The 17,721-nt window shown below is 35.2% G+C and overlaps 1 protein-coding gene across 2 annotated transcripts in view; it reads right to left on the bottom strand.

Annotated features, from left to right (window-relative positions):
* Positions 1 to 17,721, bottom strand: part of ADAM9 (ADAM metallopeptidase domain 9) — a 101,824-nt gene that overhangs the window by 26,741 nt on the left and 57,362 nt on the right. For both annotated transcript variants that reach the window (XM_029226435.1, XM_029226436.1), the window contains 4 exons: positions 17,098 to 17,190; positions 15,870 to 16,065; positions 12,858 to 12,963; positions 5,058 to 5,241 (listed from right to left, as the gene is read on the bottom strand). In XM_029226435.1, the coding sequence (XP_029082268.1) occupies positions 5,058 to 5,241; positions 12,858 to 12,963; positions 15,870 to 16,065; positions 17,098 to 17,190 (579 nt within the window). The remainder of the gene's footprint in view (positions 1 to 5,057; positions 5,242 to 12,857; positions 12,964 to 15,869; positions 16,066 to 17,097; positions 17,191 to 17,721) is intronic.

Consider the following 17,721-nt stretch of genomic DNA (forward strand, 5'->3'; position numbering starts at 1 on the left):
CCACAAGAAGAAAGTATTTCCTTAATTTTGTATCTATATGAGATGATGGATGTTCACTAAACTTACTGATAATCATTTTATGATGTATGTAAGTCAAACCATTATGCTGTACACCCTAAACGTATACAGTGCTGTACATCAATTATATCTCAATAAAAATGGAAGAAAAAATGATGAAAAAAATAACTATAGGTACAATAATTTGTTAATGGATGCACAATATAAAAAGATGTAAAGTATGACATCAATAGCATAAAATACAAGGAAAGGAGAAGTAAAAGTGTAGAGCTGTGTATACAATTGAAGGTAAGTTGTTATCAGCTTAAAATAGACTGTTATAGCTATAAAATATTTTATGTAAGCCTCATGGTAACCACAAAGGGAAGAAACTTAAACACAAAAGATAAAGAGAAAGGAATTAAAACATGCACTACAAAAAAATAAATCACAAAAGAAGACAGAGAGGGGCAAAAGAGCTAAAAAACAGTCAACAAACACTTAACAAACTGACAGGCAGTAGGTCTTTACCTATCAATAATTAAATACTTTAAACATAAATGAACTAAATTCCCATATCAAAAGACACAAAGTGGTTGAATGGATTAAAAAATCAAGATCTAACAATATGTTGCCAACAAGAGACTCACTTTAGCTTTAAGGACATATATAGGTTGAAAGTAAAGAGATGGAAAATGATATCTATGCAAATGGTAACCAAAAGAGAGCAGAAGTAGCTACACTTATATCACATATAATAGACTTTCAGTCAAAATCAATCACAAGAGACAAAGAAGGTCATTGCATAGTGATAAAGGGGTCAATTCATCAAGAGGATATAACAATTATAAGTATATATACACCCTACATTGGAGCATCTAATATTTAATGCAAATAATAACAGAACTAAAGGGAGAAATAGACAACAATATAATAATAGTATAGGGGACTTCAGTTTTAATACTGGATGGATGATCCAGACAGAAATGTAATAAGGAAACAGACCTGAAGAACACTACAGAGCAAAATGGACCAAAAGACATAGACAGAACATTCCATGCAACAGCAGCAGAATACATATTTGGTATTCTGTATGTATACATTCCACAAGATAAATCATATGCTGGGCAACAGAGCAAGACTTAAGAAGATTGAAATCCCATCTGGTCTCTATCTTGACCACAGTGGTGTAACTAGAAATCAGTAACAGAAAGAAAACTGGAAAATTCACAAAAATATGGAAATTAAACAACACATTCCCGAACAACCAATCCTGCCATTTGCAACAACATGGATGGACCTTCAGGGCATTCAGACTAAGAGAAATAAGTCTGATAGAGAAAGAAAAATACCATATGATCTCACTTATATGTGGAATCTTTTAAAAAGCTGAACTCAGAAACAGAGAGTGGAAGGGTGGTTGCCAGGGGCCAGGGAAGGGGAGAAATGGGTAGTCACTGTCAAAGGGTACAAACTTCCAGTTATAAGATGAACAAGTCCTGAGGATCTAATATTCAGCATGGTGATTATAGCGAACAATACTGTATTATATACTTGAAAGTTGGTAATAAGAGAATAAATCTTAAATGTTCTCACCACAAAAAAAAGTTCTATTTATGTGAGGTGATAGATGTGTTAACTAACCTTATTGCAGTAATTATTTCACAATATATGTATGTATCAAACCATCATATTGTGTACCTTAAACTTACACAATGTTATATATTGATTGTATCTCAATAAAGCTGGGCTTGGTGGGGGTAGGCGGAGAGGGGATCAACAAGGGGGAAGAAGAAATGAAAGATACAGGAAAAGAACCACAGGGACATTATCTCAGATTCTGGGTTCCAAAGCTCTTTATTTGATTCTGTGGTTTGAATCAGTAAATTTCCTGCTATGCTTTAATTCAGTCTTAGCTGAATTTTTGTGAGATTTAAGAGTACTGACTATAATCCACATAGTAAAATTTCATAAATTAAAAAAGCTTAAGTATACAGCTTCAGAAATATAAAAGTATATTCACCAGCATACAGAATCCAGGAATAAATCTACATTACCAGTATTTGCTCCCGGAACGTAAAGACAATTTAATGTTGAGGAATTTATCAATATAACCCAGCACATTAATAAGTCAAAGGAAAAGATGTAGTGATTACTAAAATAGCTGTTGAAAAAACTACTTATAAAATTTTTAATCTATTTGTTCTTTTATTCTTATTAATCACAACTAAAACAATTCTCCATTAAATGAAAAGTACTACCTACCCCAAGCCAATAGCCAAAATCATATATAACCTTGGAAGGCTAGATGCATTCCCAGTCAAGTTAGGGAGAAGACAAAGAAGTACACTATTATCATTATTATTTAAAATTATCCTGAAAGCTCTATCATTGCAACTACACAAGAAAATAAATCCAAATTGTAAGTATCAGAAAGGAAATCAACTTTCTATCATTTACAGATGATTGTTTACCTAGAAAATTTTAATACAATCAACAATAAAAATACGTGACACTAAGTATATGGCTGGTAACAAAATAAATATATACAAGTGAATATATTTTTCTGAATATCAATAATAGCCAGTAAAAATATAAATGAAACAGTTTCTCTTATCAATAAACACCAATTAGAAAATGTAACATAACAAATTAGAAAACATAATAAGAGGCTATTCATAATAACAATAAAAATATAAAATACCTAGGAATAAAACTAACAAAAAATAAAAAGGACCTTTATAATTAAATCTTTAAAATAAGACCCCCCAAAAAATCGAGAGACATACCATGTTCTTCTACGGGAAGACTGAATAATGTAAAGATGTCACTTTTCCCCATTACAAATTTATAAATTTGATTTGATCCCAACCAAAATTCCAAAGCGCTTTTATTTAAAAACTTTTTTTTTTGCACCTTGACAAAATGATCTCAAGTTCATCTGGAATAATAAATGAATATTAATAGCCAAGAAAACTACGAAAAAAGAATGAGGGGGCATTTGTATGACCAGATAATAAAAATATATTATAAAACTGACAAAAACTAAAAGAAGGCAATACTGACACATGAGTATCAGACCAATCAGTGGACATTAAGAGAAAAAGCAGGAATCAAGCCCAAGTATATGTGAAAATTTAATAAGTAATTTAAATAAGATTTCAGATTAAAAGAGATATTATAATTGAGGTGATGGCAAATAACAAACCATTCTGAAAAAAAGTAACATTAGAAATCAGCATATAGTCATCATCTCTGAATGAATAAAATGAAAAAGGAAAAAAAGAAGAATGCTAACCTCATACTATACACTCCATATTCCCCTGGATTAAACAGTTAAGTATTTAAAAAAATTAAAAATCTACTAGAAAATAATGCTCTGATACTATACTAAGAAAGTCTTGTAAAACATTAAGTAAAGTTGGAAACCATAAAGGAAAGGAATAATAGATTTGTTTACATAAAAATGTAAACATGGCAAAAAATACTAAAAACAAAAGGAAGAGGCAAGTAATAACTGGGCAAATATATTACACATATTACATCTTATATGACATAAGTTAAAGTTCTTTAAAATCAATAAGAAAAACACATCAATTTTTAAATGAACAAATAACATCGACAAGCAAATCACAAAAGAAGGAATAAATATATGGAGACAAAAAAATTCAACATCACTAATAATCGAGAAAGAGTAAAAAGAAAATTACCAAATGAAAGTTTAAAAACAATAGCACCTAATCCTGACTAGGATATAGAGTTAAAACATTTATTATTGAAAACTGCTTGGAAGATAAACTAATAAATACTTTTCTAAAGAGAAATTTGGCAAAACTATATCTAAAACCTTAAAAGTACACACCCCCTTATAGTAATTTAACCTCAGAAAATAATCAGGATTTTGTGAAATTTTTTAGAAAGCCATTTACCTCAGCATTGTTTATAGTAACTGCAGCAGTTGAGTTTATGGCGTGGCAAGGGCAGGCACAAGAATACCAGGGTCTTTTTGGTAAGAAGTGAGGGGCAACAGAATTGGAACTGAAAACTTGGTAGAAACTGAGGTAACTTGCGGGTCCCTCTGTCTTTTTCATGTGTCCCACATAATCAATTGATTGTGTTCGCTCTCCCCTCCTCTATTCTCCCATGAGTTGGTTTCTTCAACTTGTTCAACAATCCTGCTCCCTCTGTCTCTTGTACATAGCTGAAGCTCATCATAACCCTTCTAGCCCTCCTCCTACATCATGCTATCTCTCAAAGAATTCGTAGTTTCAGCGCTACTCTTAACTACCTTTCTTTACTTATATATTCCCCCCCAAAAAAGGAATTAGGCCTAGCTCCTCTCATCCGGGACCGCTGGTAGTAAGTCAGCAGCTAACTCTTGGCTAACACTGGATCCAAACAGCTGTGGCCAGGGTAGCAGGATGCATGGGCAGGACAAGCGCTATGACGTTTCTAGTACAAAGACACGGATGCATACACACATACATGCATACACACACACACACACACTCACACAAAATCCTGGAAATCCCAGTAATAGCAGCCTGGCTAATAAATTACAGCACATTGATGGGGAGGGGGGATATGCCCAGTATATTACAACATAGAAAACACAGGTTATAATATATGACCCCAATGAAGAAATCGGGATAATAGAATTATAGTTGTTTTTTTTTAATGGATGCAGAGGTTTCTTTAATGAAATTGTGGAAATTATCCAATGAGATGCAGATAATGAATACTCTAATCTAAGCAGATCCAGTGACCATGATGAAAACTGATCATTTCTGAAGTTAAAAAAAGCATTATATGAAACTAACACAGCATTGTAAATCAACTATACTGCAATAAAAATTTTTTTTAAAAAAGAAAGCATTATATGGCTATAAGTCATCAGGAGGTATAGCTGTTCTTATTTTTATTCTTGGTAGCTTTCTATTTTCCCAAATCTCTACAATAAACAGAGATTTCTTTTATACCCAGAAAAGAACCACTAGCTTTATATAATGATGTTTTTAATTTTTAAAATTTTACTTTGTTTTAGAAAACATTATGATTACCTTTCCAACGCCACATCTGGTGCCTTCATTCACCATGCCAGGATCGGGAACATCTGACCCAAGCTGGAAATCCACACCCCAACATTTGGTGCCTCTCCCAGGAGTCTGAATAATAGCAGGCACAATTCCAAATACAGGCATTTCTTGTACATTCTCACATTGAAGCTTTCCACACAAAGCATTCCTGGAAAGATAAATAATGCAAACTACAATGCATCCAGTGTAGATACAAAAGAAAAATTATATATTTTTTGTATATAGGCAGGGAGTTTATTGCTGTTTAGCTAAAGGGAATCTCAACAGAAAAAGTGTGTGAGAGAAACAGAGATCAAAGTAGCTCTCTTTAAATATGGCAGAGAAGAGGTAAGTGGACGCAAAGATGCAAATTAGTAGGGTACCAGGGGGCGTGGATGCTGACACGTAATAATCTCTCTTCACTACCTGCCTAGGGCTCAAAAAAGTCTAACTAATAAAGTTGTTTTTAAATGTGATATAATTTTATAAATGCTTTTACACAGAAAGTAATAGAACTATACCAAAATTCAATTGTGTCTTCTTACAGAGTTATAGTAAAGAGAAACCTAGATTTTGTAATGTTAAATAAGTATGACAGGACTCCACCTTTCTTCACTTGGCTCACTCTTACTTAAAGACTCAATTCATTAACTCATTAATTCACTAATTCAATTCACTAATTCAGTAACAACGCTATGAAGACTTCCCTGACTACAATTCCTATTACAAGGCTGTGTAAGTTAAATGCCCTTCCTATAGCCCTTCAGGATACAATAAGTATCCCAAACATCAACTCTTATGATGCTGTATTAAAATTTCCTATTAAATTGATTGTCTTTGTCTTTTTTTTTTTTTTTTGGCTGCGTTGGGTCTTCGTTGTTGCACGCAGGCTTTCTCTAGGTGTGGCGAGTGGGGGCTACTCTTCGTTGCAGTGCAAGGGCTTCTCACTGCGGTGGCTTCTCTTGTTGCAGAGCACGGGCTCTAGGCGCATGGCTTCAGTAGTTGTGGCAGGCGGGCTCAGTAGTTGTGGCACACGGGCTTAGTTGCTCTGCGGCATGGGGGATCTTCCCAGACCAGGGCTCAAACCCGTGTCCCCTGCATTAGCAGGCGGATTCTTAACCACTGTGCCATGAGGGAAGTCCTAATTGATTGTCTTTTGATCCAAGCACCTACCCTATTCTTAAATCTCCCCTATGCTATCACTGCCAAGTCATTATAGGATATTGTTTTCCAATTCCTCTAATTCATCACCTCCTAAATATTCTCATACCAGCTATCATATCTTTTACTTCTTGAGTTAAAATCTTTCTCCCTACAACTTTTCCTCATTGGTCCCAGATCTTCGACATGAGACCACACAGATAATGTCTTTTCTTTCCTCCACATGGCAGCTTTTTAGGACAATTATCACATAGGTCCTAATTACTTACTTCACAGGACAATAGTCTACAATCATTTCTCATGCAACAAGGAAGCTCCCCTCTAAATATGTTCTAGTTTGTCTCACTCCCTCTTGAAGCACAGTGCTCGGAGTAAAATATGAAATTTCAGTTACAGCCTGACAAGCAAAGAACAAGATGAACTGTCATTTCCTTTATTCTAGATACTGTACTTCTATGAAGCCCAGGATGACAGTAGCTCTTATGGTAACTACATTACATTATTGATGTCCTTGAATTTATCCTCAGCTAACACCCCTATTTACTTTTTGCACATGCTGCTATTAAGCCTCCTCTTCCTTCCATCCTTCACTTAAGAGTTAGTTATTTTGTCCCATCTTTACATTTATTCTTATGTTACCATTTATTCACGAGGTAACCTGAGTAAAGTGCTTAAACTTTCTTAAGTTCAGTTTCTTCATCTGAAAAACAAGACCTAAATAATGATGCCTATCTCACATAATTAGTTGAAATTAGATATGAAAACCTCTAAAACAAAGCATAGAAGAAAGCAGATCTCAGTTAGCATCTACTGGAACCTACCAAAATTCATGCTGCTATGATATACTTAATGTCTCATGTATAGTCTTAGTGACATATTAAGAAGTAAAAGGAAAATACTCTTAACATATTAAAAGAAAACTGCCACAAATCATTAAAAGGATAGTCACTTCAACAGAAAAAAATTAGCAAAGATGCAAATAGGCAATTCACAAAATAAGAAATGCAAACAGCCTACAAAGCTAAGAGATGCTCATTGTTATAGTAATAAAAATTATATTGCAAGCACCAAAAGAATAACTGCTTCAGGCAGGATCATCAATGCACGCTTAAACCATGAGGTGAAACACTGGTGGGGAACTGGATATTTATACGGTACAAAATCATCACTCCACATATTACTTGATAGTTGCAGTGGGCAAGACCTAACTTTACAAAAGCAAGATTTGGTCATTGCCACTTAGTAACACTAATAATAAGACAATCCAGAATTATGTGCCTCCTTGACATCATCTACCACTTACAAAGTAGTCAAATACTTACGAAGTATTCAAAGTGTTTAACCTGAATCTAATTAAGACTTTAGATTTAACTTCTGATGTATAGAAAATTCAGGGAATAAAGACACAAGTTAAGCAACGTTGAGAAGGAACTACCAAACAAATCCAGAACGTGGGCCACCCTAAAAGACCACTGGCCCAGTCATTTCCTCAGGTCACTGTCATTGAAAAGAAAAAAATAAATAAACCGAAGAAGAATATTTTAGATTAAAAGTGACTTAAGTGGGGCTTCCCTGGTGGCACAGTGGTTAAGAATCTGCCTGCCGATGCAGGGAACACAGGTTCGAGCCCTGGTCCAGGAAGATCCCACATGCCGCGGAGCAACTAAGTTGGTGCACCACAACTACTGAGCCTGCGCTCTAGAGCCCACGAGCCACAACTACTGAAGTCCGCGTGCCTAGAGCCCGGGCTCTGCAACAAGAGAAGCCACCGCAACGAGAAGCCCGCGCACCACAACGAAGAGTAGCCCCGGCTCGCCGCAACTAGAGAAAGCCCGCTCGCAGCAACGAAGGCCCAACGCAGCCAAAAATAAAATTAATTATTATTTTTTTTTAAAGTGCCTTAAGTGACATGACAACTAAATGCAATGTGTGAACCTTGGTTGAGTCCTGATGTGGAAAAAAAAAAACAGCTATGAAAGACAATTTGAGGACATGGACAATTGGAGAAATGTGAATATTGACCAGGGATTACATTACATTAGGAAACTCTGAATTTTGTTAGGTATGATAACAGTATTGAGAACAGGCTTATATGTTGGAGATGAATACTCAAGAATTTAGGAGTGAAGCATCATAATGCTGATAATTTACTTAAAAATGGTTCAGCAAAATCTAGACAAGGTAAATATGATAAAATATTAACAGTGTTTTAATCTAGGATATATGGGTGTTCATCATACTATTCTTTCTACTCCTCTGTGTATTTAAAATTTTTCATTTAAAAAGTTTAACAAACTATTGAATGTTAAGAATGGCTCAAGGGGGCTTCCCTGGCGGCGCAGGGGTTGAGAGTCCGCCTGCCGATGCAGGGGACACAGGTTTGTGCCCCAGTCCGGGAGGAACCCACATGCCGCGGAGCGGCTGGGCCCGTGAGCCATGGCCGCTGAGCCTGCGTGTCCAGAGCCTGTGCTGCGCAACGGGAGAGGCCACAACAGTGAGAGGCCTGCGTATCGCAAAAAAAAAAAAAAAAAAAAAAAAAGAATGGCTCAAGGATGTATTTGTACAATACAACATGGGGAATATAGCCAATATTCTGTAATAAATGTAAATGGAGAGGAACCCTTAAAAATTGTATAAAAATATAAAAAATGTAAATAAACAAATAGTTTAAAAGGATGACACCATCTTGTTCTGCAAGAGAGGACAGCTCTTTTGGTGAAATGGAACAAGACAATGTGCACAGCAGGGGGTGGGAGTCGGTGGGGAGTAGGAGTGTATATGTGCATAAGAAACCCTGGAAAGGCAGACAAAAAGCTCAAAGACACACCTGAAGAGCAGGGTGGGAAGAAGGAGAAAGAGAGTAAGAGTGGAAACCACATTTTCTCTATATCCCTTTAAACATTTTTGAAAAACAACAACAAGAAATTAAATAAGTATTTACAAATTCATTCAAAGCAAGAATGAAATATCTATTTGATGTAACAAATTGGAAAAGTATTTCTTAAGACAATACTCTGACATTGATGAGGGGGGTAGTGGAAGTATAAATCAGTCAAACGTTTTGAAGGTCAATTTAGAAGCATCTATGAAGAGCCTTTAAAACTATCTTCCATTTTCTTTTGAGAAAAATCTAAAGAAACAATCGGAGACATAAATACTTAAATTGTATTTATCACAGCCTTGTTTAAAAAAACAAATTACTGGAAACAACATAACATTTCTAACATAAGGAAATGGTTAAAAGAAGCTGGGTATATCCTATAAATGCCCTTAATAGAGTGGAAAGTAAATACATCAACTTATAAAACAGTATAAATCATACTATGCAATTTTGTTTATACACACAGATATGGGTCTCTGAGTACACATATGTGTATGTATATATGTGTATGATACATATTTATATGCTTATGAATACACATGAGAAGGAAATAACAATAAAACTTTAACAGAGTATCTCTGGATGACAGGACCATATGTGACCAGTTTCTTGAGACTTTTCTAGATTTGATGCATTTTCTACGATGGGGATGATTATAAAGAGCGTGACGATGATGACGATGACAAGTCCTACAATGAACCGGGTACTCTTCTTAGTATTAACATCCACCAACTCATTCAGTCTTTAAAACAATACTTAGAAATAGGTACCATTATTATTTCCATTTTACAGAAGAGAAAAATGAAGTATGTAAGCGAAGTAACGTGTCCAAAGTCTCAGAGATCTTAAGTGGTTAAAGCAGTATTCAAACCCAGAGTCTAACTTCAAATGTGTATTCCTAATGACTATATTACATTATCCTTATATTACTATTATAAAATGCTTTTCAAATCAGCTACCCAGTAATTTAAGTTTTGTAAATGTAGTTGCTATATTTTCATCAAGATATTCATAAAAATATGGAAACGGGACCAGGCTAAAGACAAGGATAAGGCATATGTAGCAAGCCCCTTCCAGGTCTGCATCAATCCACTTATCCCAAGGTTTAGCTCAGCTCATTCAATTAGTCACACTAATTCCACCCATTAGATACATCATCTGTTCCTTCATTCATTCAACAAACAGTTAATAGGCACTTACTATGACAATGTGCCAGGCACTATGTTAAACACAGAATGGGCTTTACAGTGCAGTGACAAGGGTGGTAACCAGATGGTCACTTAAACAAATGAGATGTCTTATGAGACAAATACTACAAAAAAAAATTCTGAAGTATTAAATTTGGTAGTAATGAAAGGATCAGTTCTTCCAGAAGACATAACAATCCTAAATGTGTATGCACCTAATAACATAAGCACTGAAGAACACACTTCAAAACACATACAGCAAAAATTTATAGAACTAAAAGGAGAAATAGACAACGTCATAATCACAGCTGGGGATTTTAACACACCTGTCTCAGAAACTGAAGGGTAAACAGATAAACACACACACACCCAAAATATACAAGATTTGAACAAGACCATTAATTAACTTGACATTTATAGAATAATATATCCAACAACTGCAAGATACACTTTTCTTTTTAATTGAACATGGAACATTCACCAAAATAGACCATATGCTGGACACTAATTCACATCTCAATAAATTGAAAAGAACTGAAATCATAGAGAGTATGTTCTCAATGGAATTAAACTAGAAATCAAAAACAGATAACCAGAATATTCCCAAATATTTGGAAATTAGCAATACACTTTTAATAACACATGAGTCAAAGGAGAAATCACAGTGTGACTTAGAAAATATTATGAACTGAACAATAAGGAAAATACAACACATCAAATTCAATGAAAGAGAAACATACAACTTTTTAACCAGTTCATCCTTCCTTCAACTTTCAAATTGCTACTTTTCTCATTTTGATTTAGCCTAATTATGTTAGCCAAGATGGGTCCAATTCCTCCAAGTGCAGGACAGAGCCCTCCTTGGTCTTTTCTAAACACCATAAAAGAATCTTAAAAATGCTGTGCCTATAACTGGTTTTGTATCTGACCTTCCCTTTATCTGGAAAATTACCTATTACACTACCTATTGGATTGGACAAAAAGTTCATTCTGTCAGTGAATATGTTGTTCAATAAAGTTCTTCGTGAAAATTTAAAATGTGTCTTTTATTTGTACTTAAAACCGAACAAACTTTTTGGCCGACCCAATATCTTTTCTAAGGCAGTATCACTTTTAAGTGATTATTCTTGCTAAAGCAATGGTTTGGACATAAAACCTTCCCGTGCAATTTAAATATACTAAAAATTTATTAAGAATAATAGTTTGACTTCCCCAGAAAAAGAGTGCCATATAAATGCAAGAGAACTTATATCTACAACTAGTTTTGAGACTATACAAGGTAGTCAAAACAGTTATGTTCATACCCTCTTTTGAAATACTTTCTTGTTTTTCTAACTTCCTTCAACCTACTCTGTTTTATATATCAAGAAAGGTATATTCTAAATATTCTGTGAAGTATACTTTATGTAGATAACTAATTTGTAAAGAATTAGAACAACATAATTTGGCTAACGTTAAAAAAAATAAAAGCACACAGCATTAAGAACATCCATAAGAGGGACATCTGACCCTGTTAAGGAAGTTGAGGAAGTCTTTCTCAGAGAAGTTGTACTTAAAATGGCAGAGAGAGGAGAGCATGTCAGGCAGAAGGAACAGCACGTGCCAAGGCCCTGTGGCAGAGGACGACATGTAGACCAGTAGAGCTGAAGTATTTCACATTTAATGGCTCAGTAGAGAAAGGTGAGCCTACAAATAAATACATTAAAGGAGCATCTGGAAACAGAAAAAAAATACTAAAAGAACATTCTACACAAAAGCCAAGGAAAGGGGTTTCTTCAAGGAGAAAATGGTCAACATAGTTGAATGCTACTGAAAGGTCCAGAAGCATGAAGACCTAAAGATGTCTGTTGGATTTTGGAACACGGAGGTCACGGTTGTTATTTCGTCTTAGTAAGCATTGTTTTACCTCAGTTGCTTAGCTTAATTGGCAGAGTAGGAGGTGAAGTGAGTAGAAGAGAAGCACAGTATTATAGAATAATTCCAATTATACAAAACGTTAGTGTGTGTATGTATAGTGCACAGAAATAACAAAAAAAAGGAAGACATACACTGAAATTACTGAATACATACAGACAGATTATGGATAACTTTTGTTTATATTTTTGTAATAATATTAATTTTTTTACAATGTGCAAATGTTATAGAAACAAAAAAGGCTTTTAATTTGTCACTTTCAAATTATATAGAGCCAGAAGAAAATGATAAAGTCCAGAATTAATTCTGCAGATACCTCTACGTATGGATTTAGCAGCATAATCTTTTAATGAAAGGAAGAGGGAGAAGAGTGTTTATTTGGGCTTCTTATTGTAGAACAGGATAAACAAAAGTGACATTCTAAAAATCATTATATTTTAGACAGGTAATGTCAAAAGGTATGAATAATTTTACCCTTCCTATTCAGAATCTCTCTGAAGTCATGTTTTACAAAATTGTTAAATTTGAAAAGTTAGATGTTTAAGGGGGAGAAAGTCGGCAGTCACAAGGAGCTGTAAAAGATACTAAAGATGGCTGATCTTACAACCTTTCATATTCTTTTATACTCTTGCCTCCACTTACCCAGTGGCACACTTCTTGTATTCATTGCCAGAGAAACCACAATTGCCAAATCTGTCACCTTTGGAATTCACATCAATGAAACAATCCCTTGGAGCAGCCTTGGCTTCTGTAACAGCAAAAAAAATTTTTTTTTGTACACCTGAAACTAACACAACATTGTAAATCAACTATACCCCAATAAGATTAAAATTAAAAAATATATATTTTTAAGTTATGGCAATTTAATTCAGAAATAAAAGTATTCCCTACGACAGTCCATATGCCTGGATAAACTGCCTCAACACCTCTGAAAAGGTTTCAGGGCCTACATATAAAACATTTTGTTCCACATTTTATAATTGACAACAAAATGTGAAAATAAAGCTTAGATGGTACTTAAAAGTTAGCCTGGACTCAAGCACTCAAGTCCTCAAAGAAGTGTCATTAAACAAGATGAAATTATTAACCATGATGGGACTTCGCTGGTGGTGCAGTGGTTAAGAATCCGCCTGCCAATGCAGGGGACATGGGTTCAAGCCCTGGTCCGGGAAGATCCCACATGCTGCAGAGCAACTAAGCCCACGAGCCACAACTACTGAGCCCGCGAGCCACAACCACTGAAGCCCAAGCACCTAGAGCCCGTGCTCCACAACAAGAGAAGCCACCACAAGGAGAAGTCTGCACACGCAGTGAAGAGTAGCCCCCGCTCGCTGCAACTAGAGAAAGCCCATGTGCAGCAACAAAGACCCAACGCAGCCAGAAATAAATAAATAAATTTATATTAACCATGATGAAATTAAAAACCATGCACAGTATGGTAGCACTTTCAGCATATTAATTCTAACTGCTCTCAAACACAGGTCTACTGCACCCCTGGTTAGATCAGGCTGGGAGGGTTGGTGAAAACACTTCCAGGTATTATTTTTTTTAACCTACCATATATGGATGCTTAATTTAGGTATTAATTACATTGACAAATAGCCATGACAGCTAATAAAGTATCAATCCATTCTTGTTTTCTTATATTTTATATATGTACCACTTAATGTTTGATTTTTCCACTTAATTATATATTCCTAAAAATATTTTATTTGTAAATATTTTGAAGCCAAAATGGCAGTACCTTCTATCTAATAATGGAAATTCATGTGTCTGTCTTACACACCTGATACTACGTTGTTCAGTTTACAAGAAAATGGATATGAGGTGAAAGGAGCTGGGAGAAAAAAGAAGTGGAGGATCAAGTAATCTGAAAATGGATGCAGAATACTTGCACAGGATAAACGTCACATGGCAATAACTCTAGCAAAGCACATGCTTACACTCACATTTATATCAGGAAAAAGTGACTAAATTAATAACAAGCCCCCCCCCCAATAATGTTGTCCCTTCGGTCGTCCTAGACTTTTTTGCAGGCCTCTACAAAGATAATATACTTGCTAAATAATAGCATTTGCTTCTCTAAAATGCCTATCTGAAGTACTTTTTTGGTCTGCAGTAACCTGTCCATTCCTGCAAAATATATCAGAAGTTCACAGATCTCTACCACTGTGTCCCATGACCTGACTAACATAAAGGAAGTCCCATTTCATGCTTAGTCTTCTCTCCTCCGACCCTATCTGATCAAGGTTCCCATGACCCACCCCCTCCTTGGGTTTGATTAATTTGCTAGAGTGGCTCACAGAACTCAGAGAAACATTTTACTCACTAGATTACTGGTGTATTATCAAAGAATATAACTCAGGAACAGCCAGATGGAAGAGATGCATACGCAAGATATAAAGAAAGGGGCTTGGAGGTTCCAGGCCCCGCCAAGTGTGACACTCCCTGCATCTCCACTTGTTCACCAAGCCAGAAGCTCTCCAAACCCTGTCCTTTGGGGTTTTCATGGAGGCTTCATTACATAGACATGATTGATTAAATCACTGGCCACTTGTGAGTACAGCAATCTCCAGTCCCAGAGGTGGGGGAACTGAAAGTTCCAACCGCTAATCACAGGGTTAGTTCCCTGGCAACCAGCCCCACCCTTATGTCACTGAGGGGCTTTCCAAAAGTCACTTCACTGACATAACAAAAGACACTTTTACAGCTCTCATCACTTGGGAAACTCCAAGGGTTTTAGGAGCTCATGCCAGGAACTGGACAAAGACCAATTTTTTTTTGGTTTGTTATAAATCACAACAGTCAACACTGCTCTACCTAAAATTATAATTAATCCATATTAAGAGGATGGAGAATGAAAAATGAGCATGAGTAGGATGAGAGCTGACAAGTGTTGAGAGAAGAGAAGGTAAGAAATTAAATTCTCATCCTCTGCAGTGAAAAATTAACAGTTAATACCTAGAATGGAAAAATCCAGAAGTAGCATTACCAAGAAATTATCTAAAGACCTGGAGCAAGTAACAAAGTAATCGGCTAGAAATCAGCAAGAAAAGGTAGAAATGGTTGCCTTAAGGGATGGGGCTATTATGGGGAGGCACACTTTACTTTTTCATAAAATCTTGTGAATGATTTGGCTCTTTAATCTACTGTATGTATAACTTTGATAAAAATGAAATATTTAAAAAGAGACACAATAAAAAATATATTAAATACTACTAGGAAAAGAATGGATTCCATTTATATAATAGAATACTCTAATGCTCTATGATCTAAATATAGCAATACAGATGGATTGCAAAAACATTTTGAGTGAACAATGAAAACAGAAGACCCATATGTATGTCCCCATACTATTTACATGAATTTATTAAAGCTAGAATACAATACTGTGTATATATATGTATACATATAATGTTAATATACACAGGATAGAGAGGTGAGAAAGTATGATAAAAACAAAAATCACCAACTGAACTTGGACACATCAAATTAATGACCATGATTGCCTACAGAGAAGGAAAGAGGGGGACATGATAGGAGAGAGGAAACGGGAGAATTTCAATTTTAGCAATAACGTTTGCTTTCCATTTTTAACAAAAACTAAAACAAAAAAATAAAATCACAGCAATCAATATAAATAACATATCTTACTTGAGCCAAAGATGACTTGACACTGAGCATCATAATATTGGCACATGCCATTGTAACAATAGGCTCTGTTATTCTGGCAAGGGTATCCATTCTGAATAAAAACATCTGGCTGACAGAACTGAGAAGAACCGTTGCAATATTCTGGAACATCACATTCATTGGTTTTTCCTCGGCACAAAGTACCTCCTGGAAGGAACTAGGGTAACAGGATTGAAATTGAACAGGAATATCAGGAAAATTCCCACAAATTAATCAAATTGGAAACCACAATATTTATATCTATAAAAAGTTCTAACAAAAACAAAAGATTAAACAACCCAATAGAAAAATGAACAAAGGCCCGTAATAGGCTATTCATAAAAGTCATGAAACATGGAAAATGAAAAAGCATAGCCTCATTGATAACCAAAAGAAATGCAAATTAAACTAAGATATAAAAGCACTTTACAACTATCAAACTAACCTGGATCGTAACACTGGCTAGCAACCAATGTTAGTACGAGGAAACAAAAATAGTGCTGATGTAATCTATACTGTACACTGTACAGTAATCAGTGTATTGATTAGACTGGCAATTACAGACTGGCACATTTGTAGAAGGTATAAAAATGTGTGTCAAAAATTTTCATATGCATACTCTGTCCCAGCAATTCCACTTATAAGCAAATATTGGAAGCTATCTAAATGTCCATCATTAGTAGACCAGATAAAGAAATTATGGTACAGCCATACAAAGTAATACTAACTACATAACCTTGTAGAACTACATGAATGGAAGAAAATCCATGGTATCTTACTGAAAATGTACATAGTAAAAATGTGTATACCCATGTTTACCCACTTTCACACAGACACACACCTACACACACACTCATACTCACATTTACATAGGAAAAAGTGACTAACAACAAATTATCAAACAACGGCTACCTGAAGAGGGTAAAATGATAGAGCGTATTTCAGTGTCTACTTTCTATTGTTGAATTTTTAATGAAAAACATAGATCACTCTTAAATCAGAAAAAAAAATGTTTTTACTTAAGAAAAAAATTCTCTTTAGACCATTTGTCATAAAAGAACATGACACAAAACTGCAAACAAGTGTCATAAAACTTTTCATGTAATCATGTAATAAAAATAGTGCTCTCTTACAGATCAGAGAAAACCAATTTTGATATGTGCATATTTCTCCTTTTTCTATTTTTTCCAAATACGGAGGAATTCCCTACCCAGCAGTCTTGACAACAGTCGCCATATGCACATTCAGCAGATGATTTAAGTTTACAAGTACTTCCTTCACAGCAAGGGTCCAATTCACATTCCTGTGAAGAGAAAATGACTGTCAATAAAGAAATAAATTATTGTCATCAATATTCATTAATAAAATTCTTATCTTAGACCTATGCTTCCTTCTAACCTGACTGTAACAGTTACTCTCTGGAAACAGTCCCTTACTATCCTTCTGGATTTATCAGTGACTCTTTAGCTATTATCTAGGTCTCAACATATTTCAAAGGACTGAAATCACAGAAAGTATGTGCCTTAGTCTGCTGGGACTGCCAGAACAAGATACCATAGACTAATGACTTAAACAAAAGAAATTTATTACGTCAGCTCTGAAGGCTAGAGGGCCAAGATCAAAGTTCCAGCCAATTCAGTTTCTGGTGCAGACTCTCTTCCTTGGCTTGCAGACAGCTGCCTTCTTGCTGTGTGCTCACATGGCCTTTCTTCAGTGCATGTGTTCAGAGAGAAAGCAAGCAAACTCTCCAGTGTCTCTTTTTTATAAGGACTCTAATCCTATCAGATCAAGGCCCACCCTTATGACCTCATTTAACCTTAATTACTTTCCTAGA

This window comes from Monodon monoceros, unplaced genomic scaffold, assembly GCF_005190385.1.
Source record: "Monodon monoceros isolate NGI ecotype Baffin Bay Population unplaced genomic scaffold, NGI_Narwhal_1 Super_Scaffold_17, whole genome shotgun sequence".
Lineage (NCBI taxonomy): Eukaryota > Metazoa > Chordata > Mammalia > Artiodactyla > Monodontidae > Monodon > Monodon monoceros.